This window comes from Capsaspora owczarzaki (assembly GCF_000151315.2).
Source record: "Capsaspora owczarzaki ATCC 30864 unplaced genomic scaffold supercont2.3, whole genome shotgun sequence".
Classification (NCBI taxonomy): domain Eukaryota; class Filasterea; order Ministeriida; family Capsasporidae; genus Capsaspora; species Capsaspora owczarzaki.
The window spans coordinates 1697216-1712363 of NW_011887294.1; the positions used below are offsets into that span (position 1 = coordinate 1697216).

Genomic DNA, 15148 nt, shown 5'->3' on the forward strand with positions numbered 1-15148 from the left:
CAATACCAGCGTCGGGGGTGATGGTGCCGATGGTGCCCAGCGGGGCCAGGATGTCGACATACTCGGGGAACTTGGCGGCGGAGAGGTCGTGGCAGAGCAGAACGTAGTCGACTTGGCCATTCTCAAAGCCGCTGCTCGTCAGCTGCTCGCGCAGGGGCTTGTGGTGGTCAATCACAACGTCCGCGCCCAGCTTGCGGACATAGTCGCTGGTCTCGGGACGCGACGCAGTGGCAACAACGCGCAAGTGAAGCAGGCGCTTGGAGATTTGGATGGCCAGCGAGCCGACGCCACCCGCGCCTGCCAGAATGAGGATGGACTTTGGCTTGGCTTCGGGTGCAGCGCGTTCGGGAATGTTCATCTGCTCCTCGAGCGCCTCGAACGCCGTCAGGGTGACCAGCGGGAGCGACGCGGCCTCGTTCCAGGAGAGCGACTTTGGCTTAAACCCGACAATGCGCGCATCGACGGCCGTGAACTCGGCGTTGGTGCCCGAGCGTGAAATGTCGCCTGCAAAGTAGACCTCGTCGCCCACACTGAAACGCTTGGCATGCGCGCTCGAGCCAGTGTGCACGACAACGCCGGCGCCGTCGTAGCCCAGAATGCGAGGGCCGCCAGTGACCGAGCCGCCCTTCTGGCCTTCGCGGACCTTGTAGTCGACGGGATTCATGGCGGCGGCCTTGATTTGGACAATAATGTCATTCTCGGAGCGGAGCGTCGGGCGCGGCACAGTGACCTGGGTGAGCAGCTCGGGGCCGCCGTACTCGGTTGCAAGGCCGAGCGCCTTCATGGTGCCGTTGGACGAGTACGATGAGGATGCCATTTTGTTTTTTTCTGCGAGCAAAGGTTTGTGTGGTTTTAGTTCCAAATTGTGTGACAAAATCTAGAAGAAGAGTGATGTTTGAGTTTCGCTCGTTCGATCGGTTTATAAAGGAAGGAGTGCTGGTGTCCACCTTTCAAAAAAAAAAGGATTTGGATTTGGTCAGGATTTGTGAGTCAGCAGGTGTGTGTGTGTGTGTGCCAGGTGAGGGTTGGGGAAAGGAGTGCAATGGGGAACATCAAGAGAATGGAGGAGGTGGGAGGGGGGTTGGAAGAATTGGAAGAGTTGGAGGGAGGAGGTGGGGACAGCGCGAAGGTGGTGATGGACACGGTGACCACCCCCTACCCCGATTGATGTCCACCAGCGGTGCGCCCGCTCTTGGCACTCTGCAAAAAGGAAGGAGTAATATACACCAAAAACCGCAAAGAATTGGTCGCGGAACTTTTATCAAACGGAAGGAAAAGGGAAAGGCTCGGAATCGAAACCAAAATCATCAACACACACATGCCAAAATCTGGGGCTTGAGGCGGTTTGAGTCTCAGCCTACATCCTGGGCTGTGTGCAGCTAAACATCCAATGTAGCAAACATGAGTGATTCATTCTGCATTTGAGATTTTGCTTTGCAGGACTGCCCGACGGGCTTTGGCATGATTATTGATGCTCGACGGGCTTTGCATTCACCATCATCCGCTCCTTCAGCTTTCGCCCCTTGTCCTCACGTGCTCCACTCGTGTCGCGGTGCTGACGACATCGCCAAGAGAATTGTTTGTTTTTTCTTCCTCTCCGAGTCGTGTTTCACAAAGAGCCAAATTCACAAGAAAAAACGCCAAGAGAATTGTTTTTTCCATCCTCCGGTTTCGCAGCGTAAATCCCCATGAAATCTTGCCTTGCCGCTCCACCCGACAAGAAAATCAAAAAAGAAGTTCATCAAGCAACCAACCCATCTAAGCACGAACAGGCATCCCAGCCAGCCAGCCAGCCAGACAGACAGACAGACAGACAGACAGACAGAAGGACGAAAGGGGCGGAGCGTCGCAGTCCAAATTTGGGTTGTGACGTTGCAATCCGGTTTTTTCGCATTCGTTCTTTGTTGCAATGGATTGTCAATGTCCCCCAGTCTTCATTTTCTTGATCCTTGCTTATTGGACTTTTGATCCTTACTTACTGAACTTGTTCTCGTTTATCGCTTCTCCCTTTCATTGCGTTTGGTGATCTGCATTTGATTCAAGCCAAGTTAGCACAAAGAAGCAAAAAAGAACGCAGCGGTTTTTTGTTTTTTCATCTCAGCTTAGCGATCACTCTGCACGAATCGCCGTCTCGCCTTACACTTGATGTACGCCGACTTTGACGCCGTGCTGATGCCCGTGCTCACAATGCCGCAGCAACAACAGCCAGGCCTCATTCACTCGCAGCAACAGCAGCTGGATCGTCATCGCTTCGCCTCTTCGTCTCCATTTTTGATCAACGCTCTGGGCAATGTTGCATTCTGCCCGGCCGACGTCGCCATGTTGAGCGAGGTGTCGCCTCTGGATGCAACAATGTTCTCACAAGCGTTTGCCAAGCAGCACAGCGGCGGCAGCAGCGCTCTGAGCACCTCGTGTGACGCAATGCTGGCCTCGAAGGCGGGGGCGGGCGATCATTTCCACGTCACTGCCTTTGGCTTGTCGTCCACCACGACCACCGCCACCACCGCCACCGCCGCCGGCCCGACAACTGACGATGGCACTTCCATGGCTCTGAGCGGCTATTTCAGCCCCCCTCTGAGCAGCACTGCCGGCCCGAACGCGCGCTTCGCCCCAGACGTCATTGATTTGTACAAATTTGGCGATGACAGCGTCACCCAGCCCGCCCACGGCCAGTTGCCACGACTGGAATCCCTGTCGCCCGAAGCGCTCGACGAGCCGGTCTTTGTAAGCGAGCTGGCGGCAGCGGTTGCCGCGGCGACCCAGGACGCAGCGCTCAACCGAACGGCGGCAGCGAAGAACGCCCACGCTCAGCTTCTTCCTTGCACGAATGCCAACGAGCTCATGCACCTGCAGACAGTGACCGCAAGCATTCCAGACGCGGCTGTGGCTCAAGCGCTCTCGCTGCCGGGGCCCGATTACTTTGGTCCGCTGCGCATCAGCTCTGCCGACTTTGGTCTGCAGCCTGCTCTCGGCGCTGCCAGCACACATCGTGGTGTTGCCATCCAGCACGAACGGTCTTCGCTCGCCTTGTTTGACGACAATGCGCTAATCAACGCAGTTTACAACAACGAGCGCATCAACAATTGGCAACCGCAGCCCCGCCCGCATCAACCCGCCTCTGCTGCTTCGGCCGTTGATGTGCTGAGCTCGTCCGTCGGCATTGTGTCGCACACCACCGCTTCCATCTCCAAGGCTCAGCGCTACCAACGTTTGGACGCGAGCCACCACCACCACCAACACCAACACCAATCAGCCCTCCATCTCGATGCCATCCTCTTGCAAAGCGGCTTGATGCACGCTCAGCCAGGATCTGCTGCTCCAAGACGCCAGCGCCGCACCTCCTCGCACTCGGGCTCATCCTCCACCTACATGGATGAAATCAGCGAAACGGCGTCGCACGTCTCGTCCGGCGAGGACAGGCCCACCTTCCACGAGCTCAAGCTCAAGCCTGCCAACCCAAACAAGCAGCGTATCAAGGTGCAGGGCGCGATCGAGCCCAACGTCAAGGCAATCCTGGACGATGTGCCTGCCGCCATGGCGAGCGGTCGCGTGCCCGTGTGCGCTTGCTCGCTCGTCGATTCGCCCCTGCGTAGCAACGCCATGAGCTACCTCCACGGCGAAACCGCGCAGTCGATTGACAAGCACCTGGAGAGCGGCCAGCCAGTCGTTGTGCTGGTGCAGCTGGATCGCGAAAAGCACCTGGTCGTGTCCAAGAAGAACCGTGGCATCATTTTTGCTCCTCAAGCCACCACCCAGGTGATGCGCCGGCTGAACTGCCTCGACTGCAAGCTTTCCAACAACGCCCGCTCAGAGTTTTCGGCCATCCTCGACGCCAAGGAGGTCAATTCTCGCACCAATGAGCTGGAAACCACTGTACAGAACTTTGCCATCCGTTTTACCTACCTCGCGCGGGGCACGCCCTGTCGACGCGATGCCGCATGCGTGCGCGACTGCCATCGCTTTGAGCTCGTCCATTGCTTCATGACCTCGATGCCCGAGTCCGACACGATTGCCGTTGTGGTGCGATTGGGCCCCAACACCTACGAGCATTCTGCATGAGACTGCTGATGAACTACAGTATGGTGTGGGATGACACTGCGAATTGATTGAAAATATTGTTATATTAAGTAAACCCTTTTTTTTTCTTTGCTTTGCATTTCCATTTTTGCTCTGTCTTGCTGAGAAATTCAGCTCATTGTTTTTTTTTTTTTTTCCTTTGTTTCTTCATCGTTTTCCGAGGAGTCCTCTTTCATAAGCACAGTCACTCTGCACTTTAAGCAAACATGGCTGACGCTTGGGATGCGCAGCCGGCGCCCGTGTATGGTGAACGCATTGCGCTGCAGGACGATTCACGCAACGCTGGCCCAATCTCGCCAGCCAACGCGACCGAGCGCTTCCTCGCGTTCATCCGCAACTTCCGCCACGAAAACGTCTTTGTCTACAGGTACAAACCAAAAAGCCCAGCTCAATGTGTCACATCGCGAAGCCTGCTGTGTCTTGTCGAAAACCCAGACAAGGATTTGCTTTTTTTGAATTTTGACAGGATCTCACTGATTTTCCATTGTGTGTGCTTTTTGCTTGCTTGTCGATGCAACTGCAACTGGTTGCTGCTCTGTCTCTTTGTCTCCATGGTTGTGTGTCTCTATGTGTGTCTGTTGAACGACGGCGTGCAGAGACCAGCTGCGGCGTCGCTTCCACCTTGGCCAGTACTTTTTGGAGGTTGAGCTGCGCGACCTCGCCGCGTTCAATGGCACGCTCGCCGATCTCCTCGTGGCGCGTCCGGCCGAGTTCCTTCCGTTGGTATGAGCGAACGATGCAGAGTGTTGCGAGCGAGAGCGAGGGCAGAAGGGGACGTCTTGGACCGTGCATCGTCTTCGTTTTGCTCACCCATTCGCCATTCCCCATTACATCCCCCCATTCCTCTGTGGTCTGCAGTTCGAGAACGCAGCGCGAGCGGCTGCTGCTGCCGTCGTCCACGCCCAGGGCGAGGAGGAGCGCGCTCGCGAGCTGCGCGAGATTCAAGTCATGCTCAGGTCGGACGGCAATCCCATGCAAATCCGCGAGCTCACGGTATGTTGATGCTCAAACAGCTCAGATGGATGTTTACGATGCTCAGATGGACTTTTTGAAGTACTTTGATCTCTCTCACACGCACCTTTTTGGTTGGTTTTGTTGCCTTGCCCAGTCCGACTACATTTCCAAGCTGGTCAAAATTCCAGGCATCATCATCAGCGCCTCGACTCCGCGTGCTCGCGCCACACATCTCACTATTCGCTGCTCCAACTGCAGCCACACGCAACAACTGCCCGTCGCGTCGGGTTTTGGCGGTATTTCGCTGCCGCGCAAATGCCCCACCAAGTGAGTTTGGTTGTTGTGATGTTGGTCCGTTGGGCATTTCTTTGTGTCTGTTTTGCTCACGCCGTGCTGCCGTGTGTTGTCGTGAACCAAAAAAATCATATTGCAGCGACAATCCGCAAGCCAACCAGGAACGCTGCCCGCTCGATCCGTACATGATTGACGGCGACAAGTGCCTCTGCATCGACCAGCAAACGCTCAAGCTGCAGGAGCATCCCGAAGTCGTTCCGACTGGTGAACTTCCGCGACACATGCTGCTCTCGAGCGACCGTTATCTGTGCGGCCGAGTGGTTCCCGGCATGCGTGTGACAATCATGGGCATCTACTCCATCTTCCAGTCTCGTGGCTCCAGCGCGGTGGCAACGCGCAATCCGTACATTCGTGTTGTGGGCATGACGGTCGATACAGACGGTCCTGGTCGCGCCTCCAGTCAGTTTTCGCCAGAAGATGAGGAAGCCTTCATCAAAATGGCGCGCGGCGGCGACGTCTACGCCGAATTGGCCAAGAATATTGCGCCGTCCATTTTCGGCAGCTTAGGTAGGGAATTGGATGGTGTTGCTGCTTTTTTTTTCTGTTGTTGTTGTTGTTTCTGTTTCTTGACGGCTTTTCTGCTACCCTTTTTCGTCCTACCGACTGCGTTTCGCTGCAGACATCAAAAAGGCCATCGCCTGCTTATTGTTTGGAGGCTCACGAAAACGCCTGCCTGACGGGCTTCGCGTGCGTGGCGATATCAACGTCCTGTTGCTGGGTGACCCCGGTACTGCAAAGAGTCAATTCCTCAAGTTTGTTGAAAAAGTTGCGCCCATCGGTGTCTACACGAGTGGCAAAGGCTCCAGTGCCGCGGGTTTGACGGCTTCTGTCGTGCGCGAGGGAAGCTCGCGCGAATTCTATCTCGAGGGTGGTGCCATGGTCTTGGCCGACGGAGGCGTTGTGTGCGTCGACGAGTTTGACAAGATGCGCGAAAGCGATCGCGTCGCCATCCACGAAGCCATGGAGCAGCAAACCATCTCGATTGCCAAGGCTGGCATCACCACCATCCTGAACTCGCGCACCTCGGTGCTCGCGGCCGCCAACTCTGTGTTTGGTCGATGGGACGACACCAAAGGCGCGGAAGATGTAAGAGCATGATGCATTTCGCCTGCAGAATCGATTCCGTGAGTTAATTTGGGCCCAGTTTCTAACAAATCCTTTGTTGTGCGCCCTTGTTTTGTGCTTGTTTCAACAGAACATGGATTTTCAAACAACCATCTTGTCGCGCTTTGACATGATTTTCATCATCAAGGACGAGCACGACGAAGCCAAGGACACGGTAAATTCATTTTAGTGGAATTGGATTTGCAACGCGTATCTTGCTTTTGATGGCAGTTTTGTCTCTCACACACATCCATATTTTTTTGTTCTGCCTGTTGACAGAGCATCGCGCGGCACGTCATGCAGGTGCATCTTAACGCGAACGAAGCTCCCGACATGGAGACGATGGATTTGCAATTTTTGAAAAAGTACATCAATTACTGCCGAACGTAAGTGTTGACAACCTGGCGCTTTGTGATTCTGCATGCTTTTGTTTTGCACAAAAGCTCTTCAAAACAACAACCAAAACGGATCAGCTCAAAATCAGACTCTTTGCTCACCGATTTGCTTGAAATCAAATCACTCTTTTTGCGACAGGCGTTGCGGGCCACGCATTTCAGATGAGGCTGCAGACAAGCTCCGCAACCATTTTGTGGCCATTCGCAAGGCCGCAAAGGATCAGGAGCGACAGTCGGGCAAGCGCTCGAGCATTCCTATTACCATTCGGTATGTTTGAACTCCGTCGTGATGAAGCTGTCTTGTTCGCATCTGTCAGCACTCTTGCCTGGTACTGCCTGGTGTTGACCTTTTTTTGTTTCTCCATTTTTTATGGTGCTCAGACAACTGGAGGCCATCATTCGAATTTCCGAATCGCGAGCCAAGATGACTCTGACGCCGTTTGCGACCATCGAAGATGTAGCGGAAGCCATTCGCCTTTTCAAAGTGTCAACTCTCGATGCGGCACTGTCTGGCGACATTATCGGCGCGGAAGGCGGAGCCGTCCGTCCAGAGCTTCAAGACGAGCTCAGCAAGATTGAAAAGCAGATTCAGCGACGGTTCTTTGTTGGTGCCCAAGTGTCTGAGAAGCGCATTGTTGAAGATTTCGTGAAGCAGGTAAGTCAGCGCACGATGATGATGTACAAGGTTGTGCGAGGCAAGCGATCCAACATGCCAGTGCTCGTTTTCTCTCTCTTCCCCCCCTTTCACTCTTGCAGGGCTTCTCCGAGTATGGCATCAAGAAGGTCATTTCAGTAATGCTTCGACGAGGCGATTTGCAACACAAGGCGCAGCGGAAGGTGCTGCTACGTGTGCGATAGTCGACAGCGATTGTTTCTTCGATTTTAGCGATTTTTGGTGTCGTGTTCCGCTTGTTGGTGTCGTGTCGGTCTGTGAATGGAATGAATCCTTGAGCTTGGCACTAAATTTTGCCCAGAGAATCTTGGTGGCTGACTCAGAACGGGTGCAAACGATCGGTAACTTTGATTGTTTGTCCCTTCTATTACGCAAACTTCCTGGCTTTATTCGATGTCAAAATAGCTACATAATGTGTTGCTATGACACTTTGTCGATGCTGCGAGAACACGCGATCCCTCTCCAGCGTCAAATCCAGCGAGATCTTGACCAGATTGTGTTTTGCAGTCAAGTTTTTTTTTCTGGTTTTTTCTGGTTTTTTTTTTTTTTCGTTTTCGTTTGTTTTTCTGTTGCCAGGCCGTGCGACGCCCCCTGCTCCCCGACCCTTCGCTGAGTCTGCTTCCTCCTCCCTGCCCTCGCCAGATTAGATCTTTAGTCAGCCATGCGCGACTGGGACTCTGTGTGCACGGGCTGCATCCGTCGCGGCGCCCTCAGCAAACAAGGCGGTAAAAAATCGATTTTTTTTTTTTTTTTTTGTATCGACAACTTGCTCCGACGCTCTCCTTTGGCCTTTGTGTCGACTGAAGCGTGCATCGTCGTGCTGCCCTCCCGCCCGACCGCTCCATCCCACCCATCATTTCCTTACCCACCCCACTCCCTGCTCGGCCCAAGCCCCCACCGACACACGCAGCGCGGTCGCGGCCAAACCCGACAAGCCCTGCCTTGGTGATTTTTTTTCTGGCTTTTTTTTTTTATGGTGTGAGCGTGTGTCTTCTTTTGTTGCGCATCCGTTGCCGCGCAGTGCGTAGGCCGATGGCTCGTGTCTGTGCACGTGCACCCTCGGTCTACAAGGCGTCCCGTTGGCCGCTTCCGCAACCCCGCTTCTTTTCCAACGAGACCCGAGTTTAGTTTTTGTATTTTTTTTATTTTTTTTTATTTTTGTTTTTTCCCATCTTGTTGTTCTTGTTGTGGATTTTTTTTTTTTTTTTTTTTTGTTCGCTCAGCCACTTTTTTTTGTTTTTCTGGTTTTGTCTTGTTTTTTTGTCGTTGTCTTGTTTTTTTTTTGTCTTGTAATTATTCATCTGTGTTTTGTTTTTCTTGTGCTTTTGCCAGGCTCAATCAAAACATGGAAGAAACGCCAGTTTGTGCTCAAGGGTGACAAGCTCATGTACTACAAGCCGAACGCAAGGGTGACAAGCTCATGTACTACAAGCCGAACGCATACGACAAGCCGGCTGGCATCATCGATCTCTCGAGATGCAGCAAGGTCAGCTTGGTGGATCGCGAAGTGACCGAGCACGCGTTCAGCTTTGCCATCGTCACAGAGTCGCGCACATACTACCTCTTTGCGCAAGACGAGCCCGAGCTGCAGGCGTGGGTGAATGAGCTCACGGTCGCCGCGCGCAAGTCCTCCAAGATGTACTCGAGCGCCGATTTCACGCCTGCAGACGCAGGCGCTGGCAAGCCAAAGCATGCCTCGGCTCCAGTGCTTCCTCGTCTTGGGCTTCTCGGCAGCAACCAGAGCGGCGGCGGCGGCGGCGGCGGCGCATCGAAGGGCCCTCATACGAGCGTCGTGACTCGCTCGCAGCAAAGCCCCCAGCCCAACTCGCCACTTGGCACCAGCCCGCTCAGTAGTAATGGATTTGGCGGCGGCTCGGATGGCGGCACGAGTCCGTTCTCTGCCTACCACGTTTACGAATCACCCAGCAGTCTACGCAAGCCAGCCGAAGGCCAATCCAATGGACAAGCGCCCGCCTCTATTCCGAGCAATGACAGTACGTACTCTGTGGTGGGCAGGGTTCAATCGCATTACTCGGCCATCCATGTCCTCCCGTCTGGGGACGAGTACCACACCCCGACTCCAGCAGCACTGTACTCTACGCCTCAACAACAACAACAGCAGCAACAACAACAGTCGAATCCGGCGAGTGATACGTCGATGCAGCCGGTGTTGAACATTCAGCAACTTTTGCAGCAGCAGCAGCAAAGCGCTCCGCACTCGCCGCAAGAACGCCCGCTGTCGCCGTCGAAAGGCCTATTTGGTGCGGTGGATACGCCAGCGTCTCCCTCGCTCAAAGCTGCACCGCTAGATGACGGCGACCATGCGGCAACGCTCTTCCGCGGAAACTCTGTGGCGTCCAAGATGATGACCACCTTTGGCAAGCTGATTGCCGGTCAGTATCTTGTGCGCACCCTGCAGGATGTCATCATGGACATCATGTCTGGCAAGTTGCCAATGGAAGTCGATCCGTCCAAGCTCGGCATGTTAACCGATGAGGGCCCCGGTAGCCCCGAGGATTTTCGCTCGGGAGCGAGCTCACCCGTGTATGCCGAGTCGGAGTCGAGCGGCGGGGCGTCGGCCACTTGGGCTTCGCGCCTGACGCCTGTCCAAGTCGCCACTTTGGCAGAAAACTGCGCCAACTTGTCGGACGCGTGCGAAAAAATCCTGTTTGCCATTGTGAACTCGATCAGCGATGCGCCGTCCGACTTGCGCTTGTTGTGCTTTGCGTTGAAGGAGGAAATTTCCGAAATCTACCCGCAGTTGGGCGTCAAGATGGTCGGATCCTTCCTCTTTTTGCGCCTCATCAATCCCGCGATCGCCATGCCGACTCAGTTTGGCGTGATTGATGCAGATGTCACCATCTCTCCTGCCACGCGGCGCGCGCTCTTGCTGTGCACCAAAATCCTCATCAACCTGGTCAACGGAGTCGAGTTCGGCCACAAGGAGCCCTTCATGATTCCGTTCAATCAGTTCATTTCTGCCAATGCTGTGCGGCTGGAGGAGTTTATCACGAGCTTTGCGACTGCACCGGCTTCGTTTGTGTCAGAGCGCGCTCCAACCAATGGCGTCGCAGGAGCAGCCTCCAACGCGGGCGAGTCCTCCGAGCGCAATCCGCTTTCCGAACTGGAAATTGGGCTCAAGACGTTGTCCGACACGGTTGAGAAGCTCATCTATCAGTCCGAAGACGAGGAGCCATCGGACGAAATGGACGCCATCAAGACTGCCCTCAACCTGTACGACGAGGGTGAGCGCTCTGCGCTGCTGACCATGCTCGTCGATGATTTGGATATTGTCGCCGAACTGTTTATCGTGACGCCGCTGGCCAAGGTCGACCAGCTCGTGTCCTCGTTAGTGCACGTCTTCCATCACCAGCGTGAAGCGCAACGATTGCTGCGGTACTCGATCTCGCGCGAGCTCAATCGCGACCCGCTCACCTTCGCCACAGAGGGAGCGACCACGTCCAACCTTGGATTTGGAGGCACAATCAAGCAAGGCTGGTTGCTCAAGGCCAATCCCAAGAAGGATGTCCCGCTTATGCGCAAGAAACGCTGGTTTGTGCTCAAAGAGCGCGGCCAGCTGTTGTACTACAAGTCCGTCGCGGCCGACGTGCCTCTCGGACAGGTGGATGTTAACAGCCAGTGCCTCATCGACCAGGAGACCCCCGAGCTGACCAGGCAGCACGGATTCCAACTGATCAACCGCACCCGCACGTTCCGGCTGTTTGCAAAGTCGGTGGAGGAGCGGGAAGAGTGGATTCAAGCCCTGACCGCCGTCCGCTCAAGCTCTGGTAGCAAACAACGCGAACCTTCGCGTGTGCGTCCAACCACCTCTGCGGCCCCTCATACCAAGCGTTTGAGTGCCGACGGCAACGGAACACCAGGCAAATTGTCGAACGGCAGTGCCGGATTGCTGTCGCAGCTGACGTCTGGCAAAATGTCCCAGTCGTTCACGGCAGGCGTGATCAACAAGCCCATTCCGAACAAGCCCTTCAATGGAGGTACAGTTCGCCTGCCCGTTCAAGCAGAAGACGAAGAGGTCGATTCGATGGATGTCATTCAAAGCTATTCATCTCCACGGCGAGTATCAAACTCTGGGCTTCCCTTTGCGCCACACTCGCCGCTGCACAAGCTTGCCGCTGGCCCTCCCCCGCCTTTGCCCGAAAGCTCTCTTCGACCGCCTTCCGTCAGCACCATGCCCCCAACGAACGCGGAAACCACAAACGGCCACGGCGGCGATAGTGTCGCAAACGAAATTCGCGTCTCTCTCGGCTTCCTCGACAACGCCATGCAGTGGTCACTGTCCTCGGGTAGTGGTGACGACCCTGCTCCGCCAGTTGCAGCTCCCGCGGCAGTTGCAGCTCCCGCAGTCGCCCAAGCTGCCCCCACGCTCACCCCCACCAACTTCTTGTCGGCCCAGTCCAGCATCGACGACGTCTTGTCCATGCTGCAAACTGAAAATGAAAAGCACAAGCAGCAACAACCGCCAGCCAAGCGTGCAAGTGTTAGTTTGGACGACCAGCTCCGCGATCTTGACTTGTTGACCAAAGCCGCACCCCCGATCGCCCCTCTTTCTCTTAGCGCCGTTGCCGATCTGCCAGTTTGCGGCAAGTGCACCCAGCAAATCTTGCCCACCGACTTGTCCTTGACGGCGCTCGACAAGGTCGGTTTTATTGTTTTGATTGGCTTTTTTCTTTTCTTTTTTTTTTCCCCCCTTTGATTCGTATTTTGGCACGCTTCTGGCGTTGTGTTCTCCTCGAGTGCCTGTCTTGTGTTTGGTGCTCACTTGGATGTATTCTTCTGACTTGCTGTTGACAGACTTGGCACGCGCACCATTTCACATGCGCGGAATGCGATAAACAGTTGGTGGCAAATTATTTCCCCAAAGACGGCCGTGCCTACTGCCCTGAGGACTACAACCGGCTATTTGCCGTCGTGTGTCATGGTTGCAACAAGCTGGTTGAGGGCAGCATCGTTTCTGCCGGATCATTCCAGTGGCATCCCGAGTGCTTTGTTTGCGCTCAATGCAGTAGTCCGCTGTCAGTGTTCCGCACAGTCAATGGCAAATTCCTGTGTCCAATGGGCTCGTGCAAATCAGGCGAGCTGGATCTCTGCGACGGCTGTGGCAAGTCTTTGGTTGGAGGGTGTCTCGAGGTTTTGAGCAAAAAGCTGCATCTCGAGTGTTTCAAGTGCAAGGTAACGAAAGCATGAATGCCGCGTTGGCATGTGGATGGATGTGGACGGAGGATTGTTGGTTGCGCCTTTCCCCCCGCGGTCCCCTGTTGTTTCACTTTGGTGCTTTGTTGTTGCTTTGCCCTTTTTCCAGGTTTGCCAACAATCCCTCCAAGGCCAGAAATTCTTCGACCAAGGCGGCTTCCCGGTCTGCGATCGGGACTTCAGGATTTCTCAAGGCCACGTCTGCTACAAGTGCAAGGATGCACTGGACGACGATGCAGTTATGGCACTCAATCAAAAGTTCCACAAACGCTGCTTTGTCTGTGCCTTCCCGAACTGCGACCTCCAACTGTCCACAATCCGGTTCTTTGTGGTGAAGGACCAACCGTATTGTCAGCAGCACAGCCAGCAGGCCATGCAACAAAGCTAGTCGGTGAATCATTACAGTTGTGTTTGTTGTGACTTTCTTTTTTTGTTTCCGAATCATATACAGTTATGTGTTTGTTGTTGTTGTTTTCCTTTTGCTTTAATTTTTGTGTCTACCAAAAACCAAACATCCCCCTCAACGACACATTTCAACAAAATTCGCAACAACCGACCCTTCTCGCCCTGACGCAGCACCCAAATGATACGACATCAAGAGCTGAGATTTTGCTAACAATATCATAAAATGCACGCATTCATCGCTTTCGGGGTGATTTGCGCTGCGCGACTTCCAGGGCGCGGGCCTTTGCGGGAATGCGCGGCAATGGCTTGTTGGGCGCAGCTTTCCTGCGAGTGTCTTTAGTCTCGTGGTCGGTGTGCTCGCCGGCGTCGCTCTGAGACGAGGTATCCACCCAAATCTCCGACTCGAAGGCGTCCCAGACAGCGCGTGGTGGCTGTTCGCCGGATGGTGCGTTGGGACGGGGGAAGGCCCGCCACCACAAGGCGCCGTATGTGATGAATATTTCGTCTCCGTGGAAAATGTCCTTGGTGGCCACCAGCGCGCAGGTAGATGGAGTTTGCGCGCCCTTGTCCAGATTCACCGCATCCTCCTTGGTTGCGTCCACGTAGTTTTCGGTTTGGACGTCGAGTGTCGCAGGCCCGTCCCAGGGTTCTTGGGAGGGTCTGCCTGAAATGTCGTTGGAGGAACCCAGGATGCCGCGGACAACGATCGCATCAAGAATGCGGCTTTTATGAGAGAGCGCGTACGGAGTAAACCACAGCGCATCGGTCGGGTCCAAGTCTCGTGCATACCGTTGGCCGTACCGGGGCCAGCTCATCATTTCGCCTTCGTAATAATGCACGAGGTCGCCCTTGCGGAAGACTGGTTGATTCTGCTGTTGCGCTGCGAGATTGTACGCAAACAAGCCGCTTCCTGCAGCAGGGATTGTGGACGCACAAACCTGCCATTTCGCCAAAAGCGGCGTCAGCATTTGAGAGGAAGTCATTGAGAGTGAGTCAGAGTCAGTGAACAGGAGGGGTGTGCACCATTGGTCAAAGAGCGAGGAAGTCAGGTCGGAGCCTCAACACTGACATTCAACCGGAGAAGCTCTCGAGTGTGCGGTAGACAAAACGGAAGAAGACACGTCCATGCCGAGCACTGTTCAGTACATTCGTCTGTGCGCTTCTGGAATAACAGAGCAAGAAGGAGCAGAGAACGCGAAATCTGAGCTTCTCATACTGTATTGGCCAATAACAAAAACAATAAACTGCTCGAGATCGATCATCAGACCAGCCTTACCTCGCTGGATCCTGGAGATCCACCTGATGGTGCAATCCATGCTATGCAGCGACGTTCTTGGAGGGGCGAGAGGAAGAAGCTGCCGTCTGGCTGCGGCGCATGAGCAAACTCGGTTGTGGAGAATCGACGCTGCGCCAAGCCATCCGTCGACGGCGGGCTGAGTGTTTGGACGTTATCCTGGTATACCGGCATCGGGACGCACCGAAACGACTTGTCTGTTTGTGCGCCAGACGTGAGGAGCAGCAAAACAGCAACACGGGATGAGAAGAAGGTCAAAAAAGGCGGGAAAATCACCCGCCACACGAGTACGCTCGCTCACTGGCCCCTCCCCCCTCCCGCATCTTCTCTGCGCTCCCGGCCATGCTGCCATGCGGATGGACGAGTAAAGTGACTCAAGCACCTGGCTGCAAACGGTAGAGCGCTGGACCAGTGCTTGTTGCAAACTCGCGCGTCAGTCGTATCCGCCCATCTGCTGCCTCTGCCATTGTTGTTGTTGATGCGCGCAATACAACGCCACTACAACTGGGACTGAAATCGGATCTTTGAAGCATTGCATTTGCATTTGAGCTCTTACAGTAACAAGGCTCAGATCTCTGTGGGATTTGGTTTTTTGCTGCAGTACAGTATGCCATCTGCTTTTCTCAGACAACTAGATCTACCATGAACTCCTCACTTTTTGCAGTCATCTTTTTTTTA

General features: G+C 54.6%; 5 protein-coding genes across 5 annotated transcripts; 3 read left to right on the plus strand and 2 right to left on the minus strand.

Annotated features, from left to right (window-relative positions):
- Window positions 1-7: 7 nt before the first annotated feature.
- On the minus strand, window positions 8-817 carry CAOG_02518 (zinc-containing alcohol dehydrogenase superfamily protein; the record flags this gene model as incomplete). Its single annotated transcript, XM_004349218.1, has 1 exon — window positions 8-817. A coding segment is annotated over one exon (810 nt), but the record flags the coding sequence as incomplete, so codon positions are not given.
- A 1093-nt stretch (window positions 818-1910) lies between these two features.
- On the plus strand, window positions 1911-4135 carry CAOG_02519 (hypothetical protein). Its single transcript, XM_004349219.2, has one exon. It carries the CDS (start codon window positions 2146-2148, stop codon window positions 4057-4059), a length of 1914 nt encoding a protein of 637 aa, XP_004349269.1. The 5' UTR covers window positions 1911-2145; the 3' UTR covers window positions 4060-4135.
- Window positions 4136-4224: 89 nt separating this feature from the next.
- On the plus strand, window positions 4225-7843 carry CAOG_02520 (minichromosome maintenance complex component 5). Its single transcript, XM_004349220.2, has 11 exons — window positions 4225-4444; window positions 4674-4800; window positions 4936-5070; window positions 5186-5358; window positions 5465-5892; window positions 6005-6471; window positions 6581-6664; window positions 6769-6875; window positions 7024-7152; window positions 7266-7539; window positions 7641-7843. The coding sequence occupies exons 1-11, from the start codon at window positions 4284-4286 to the stop codon at window positions 7740-7742; spliced, it is 2187 nt and encodes a 728-aa protein (XP_004349270.1). The 5' UTR covers window positions 4225-4283; the 3' UTR covers window positions 7743-7843.
- A 375-nt stretch (window positions 7844-8218) lies between these two features.
- Window positions 8219-13159, plus strand: CAOG_02521 (hypothetical protein; the record flags this gene model as incomplete). The annotated part of the gene is made up of 4 exons (XM_004349221.2): window positions 8219-8282; window positions 8955-12217; window positions 12373-12750; window positions 12881-13159. 4 exons carry the CDS (start codon window positions 8219-8221, stop codon window positions 13157-13159), a joined length of 3984 nt encoding a protein of 1327 aa, XP_004349271.2.
- Window positions 13160-13238: 79 nt separating this feature from the next.
- Window positions 13239-14969, minus strand: CAOG_02522 (hypothetical protein). Its single transcript, XM_004349222.2, has 4 exons — window positions 14853-14969; window positions 14453-14667; window positions 14246-14338; window positions 13239-14114 (listed from the first exon to the last, which is right to left on the minus strand). Exons 1-4 carry the CDS (start codon window positions 14935-14937, stop codon window positions 13410-13412), a joined length of 1098 nt encoding a protein of 365 aa, XP_004349272.2. The 5' UTR covers window positions 14938-14969; the 3' UTR covers window positions 13239-13409.
- Window positions 14970-15148: the final 179 nt, after the last annotated feature.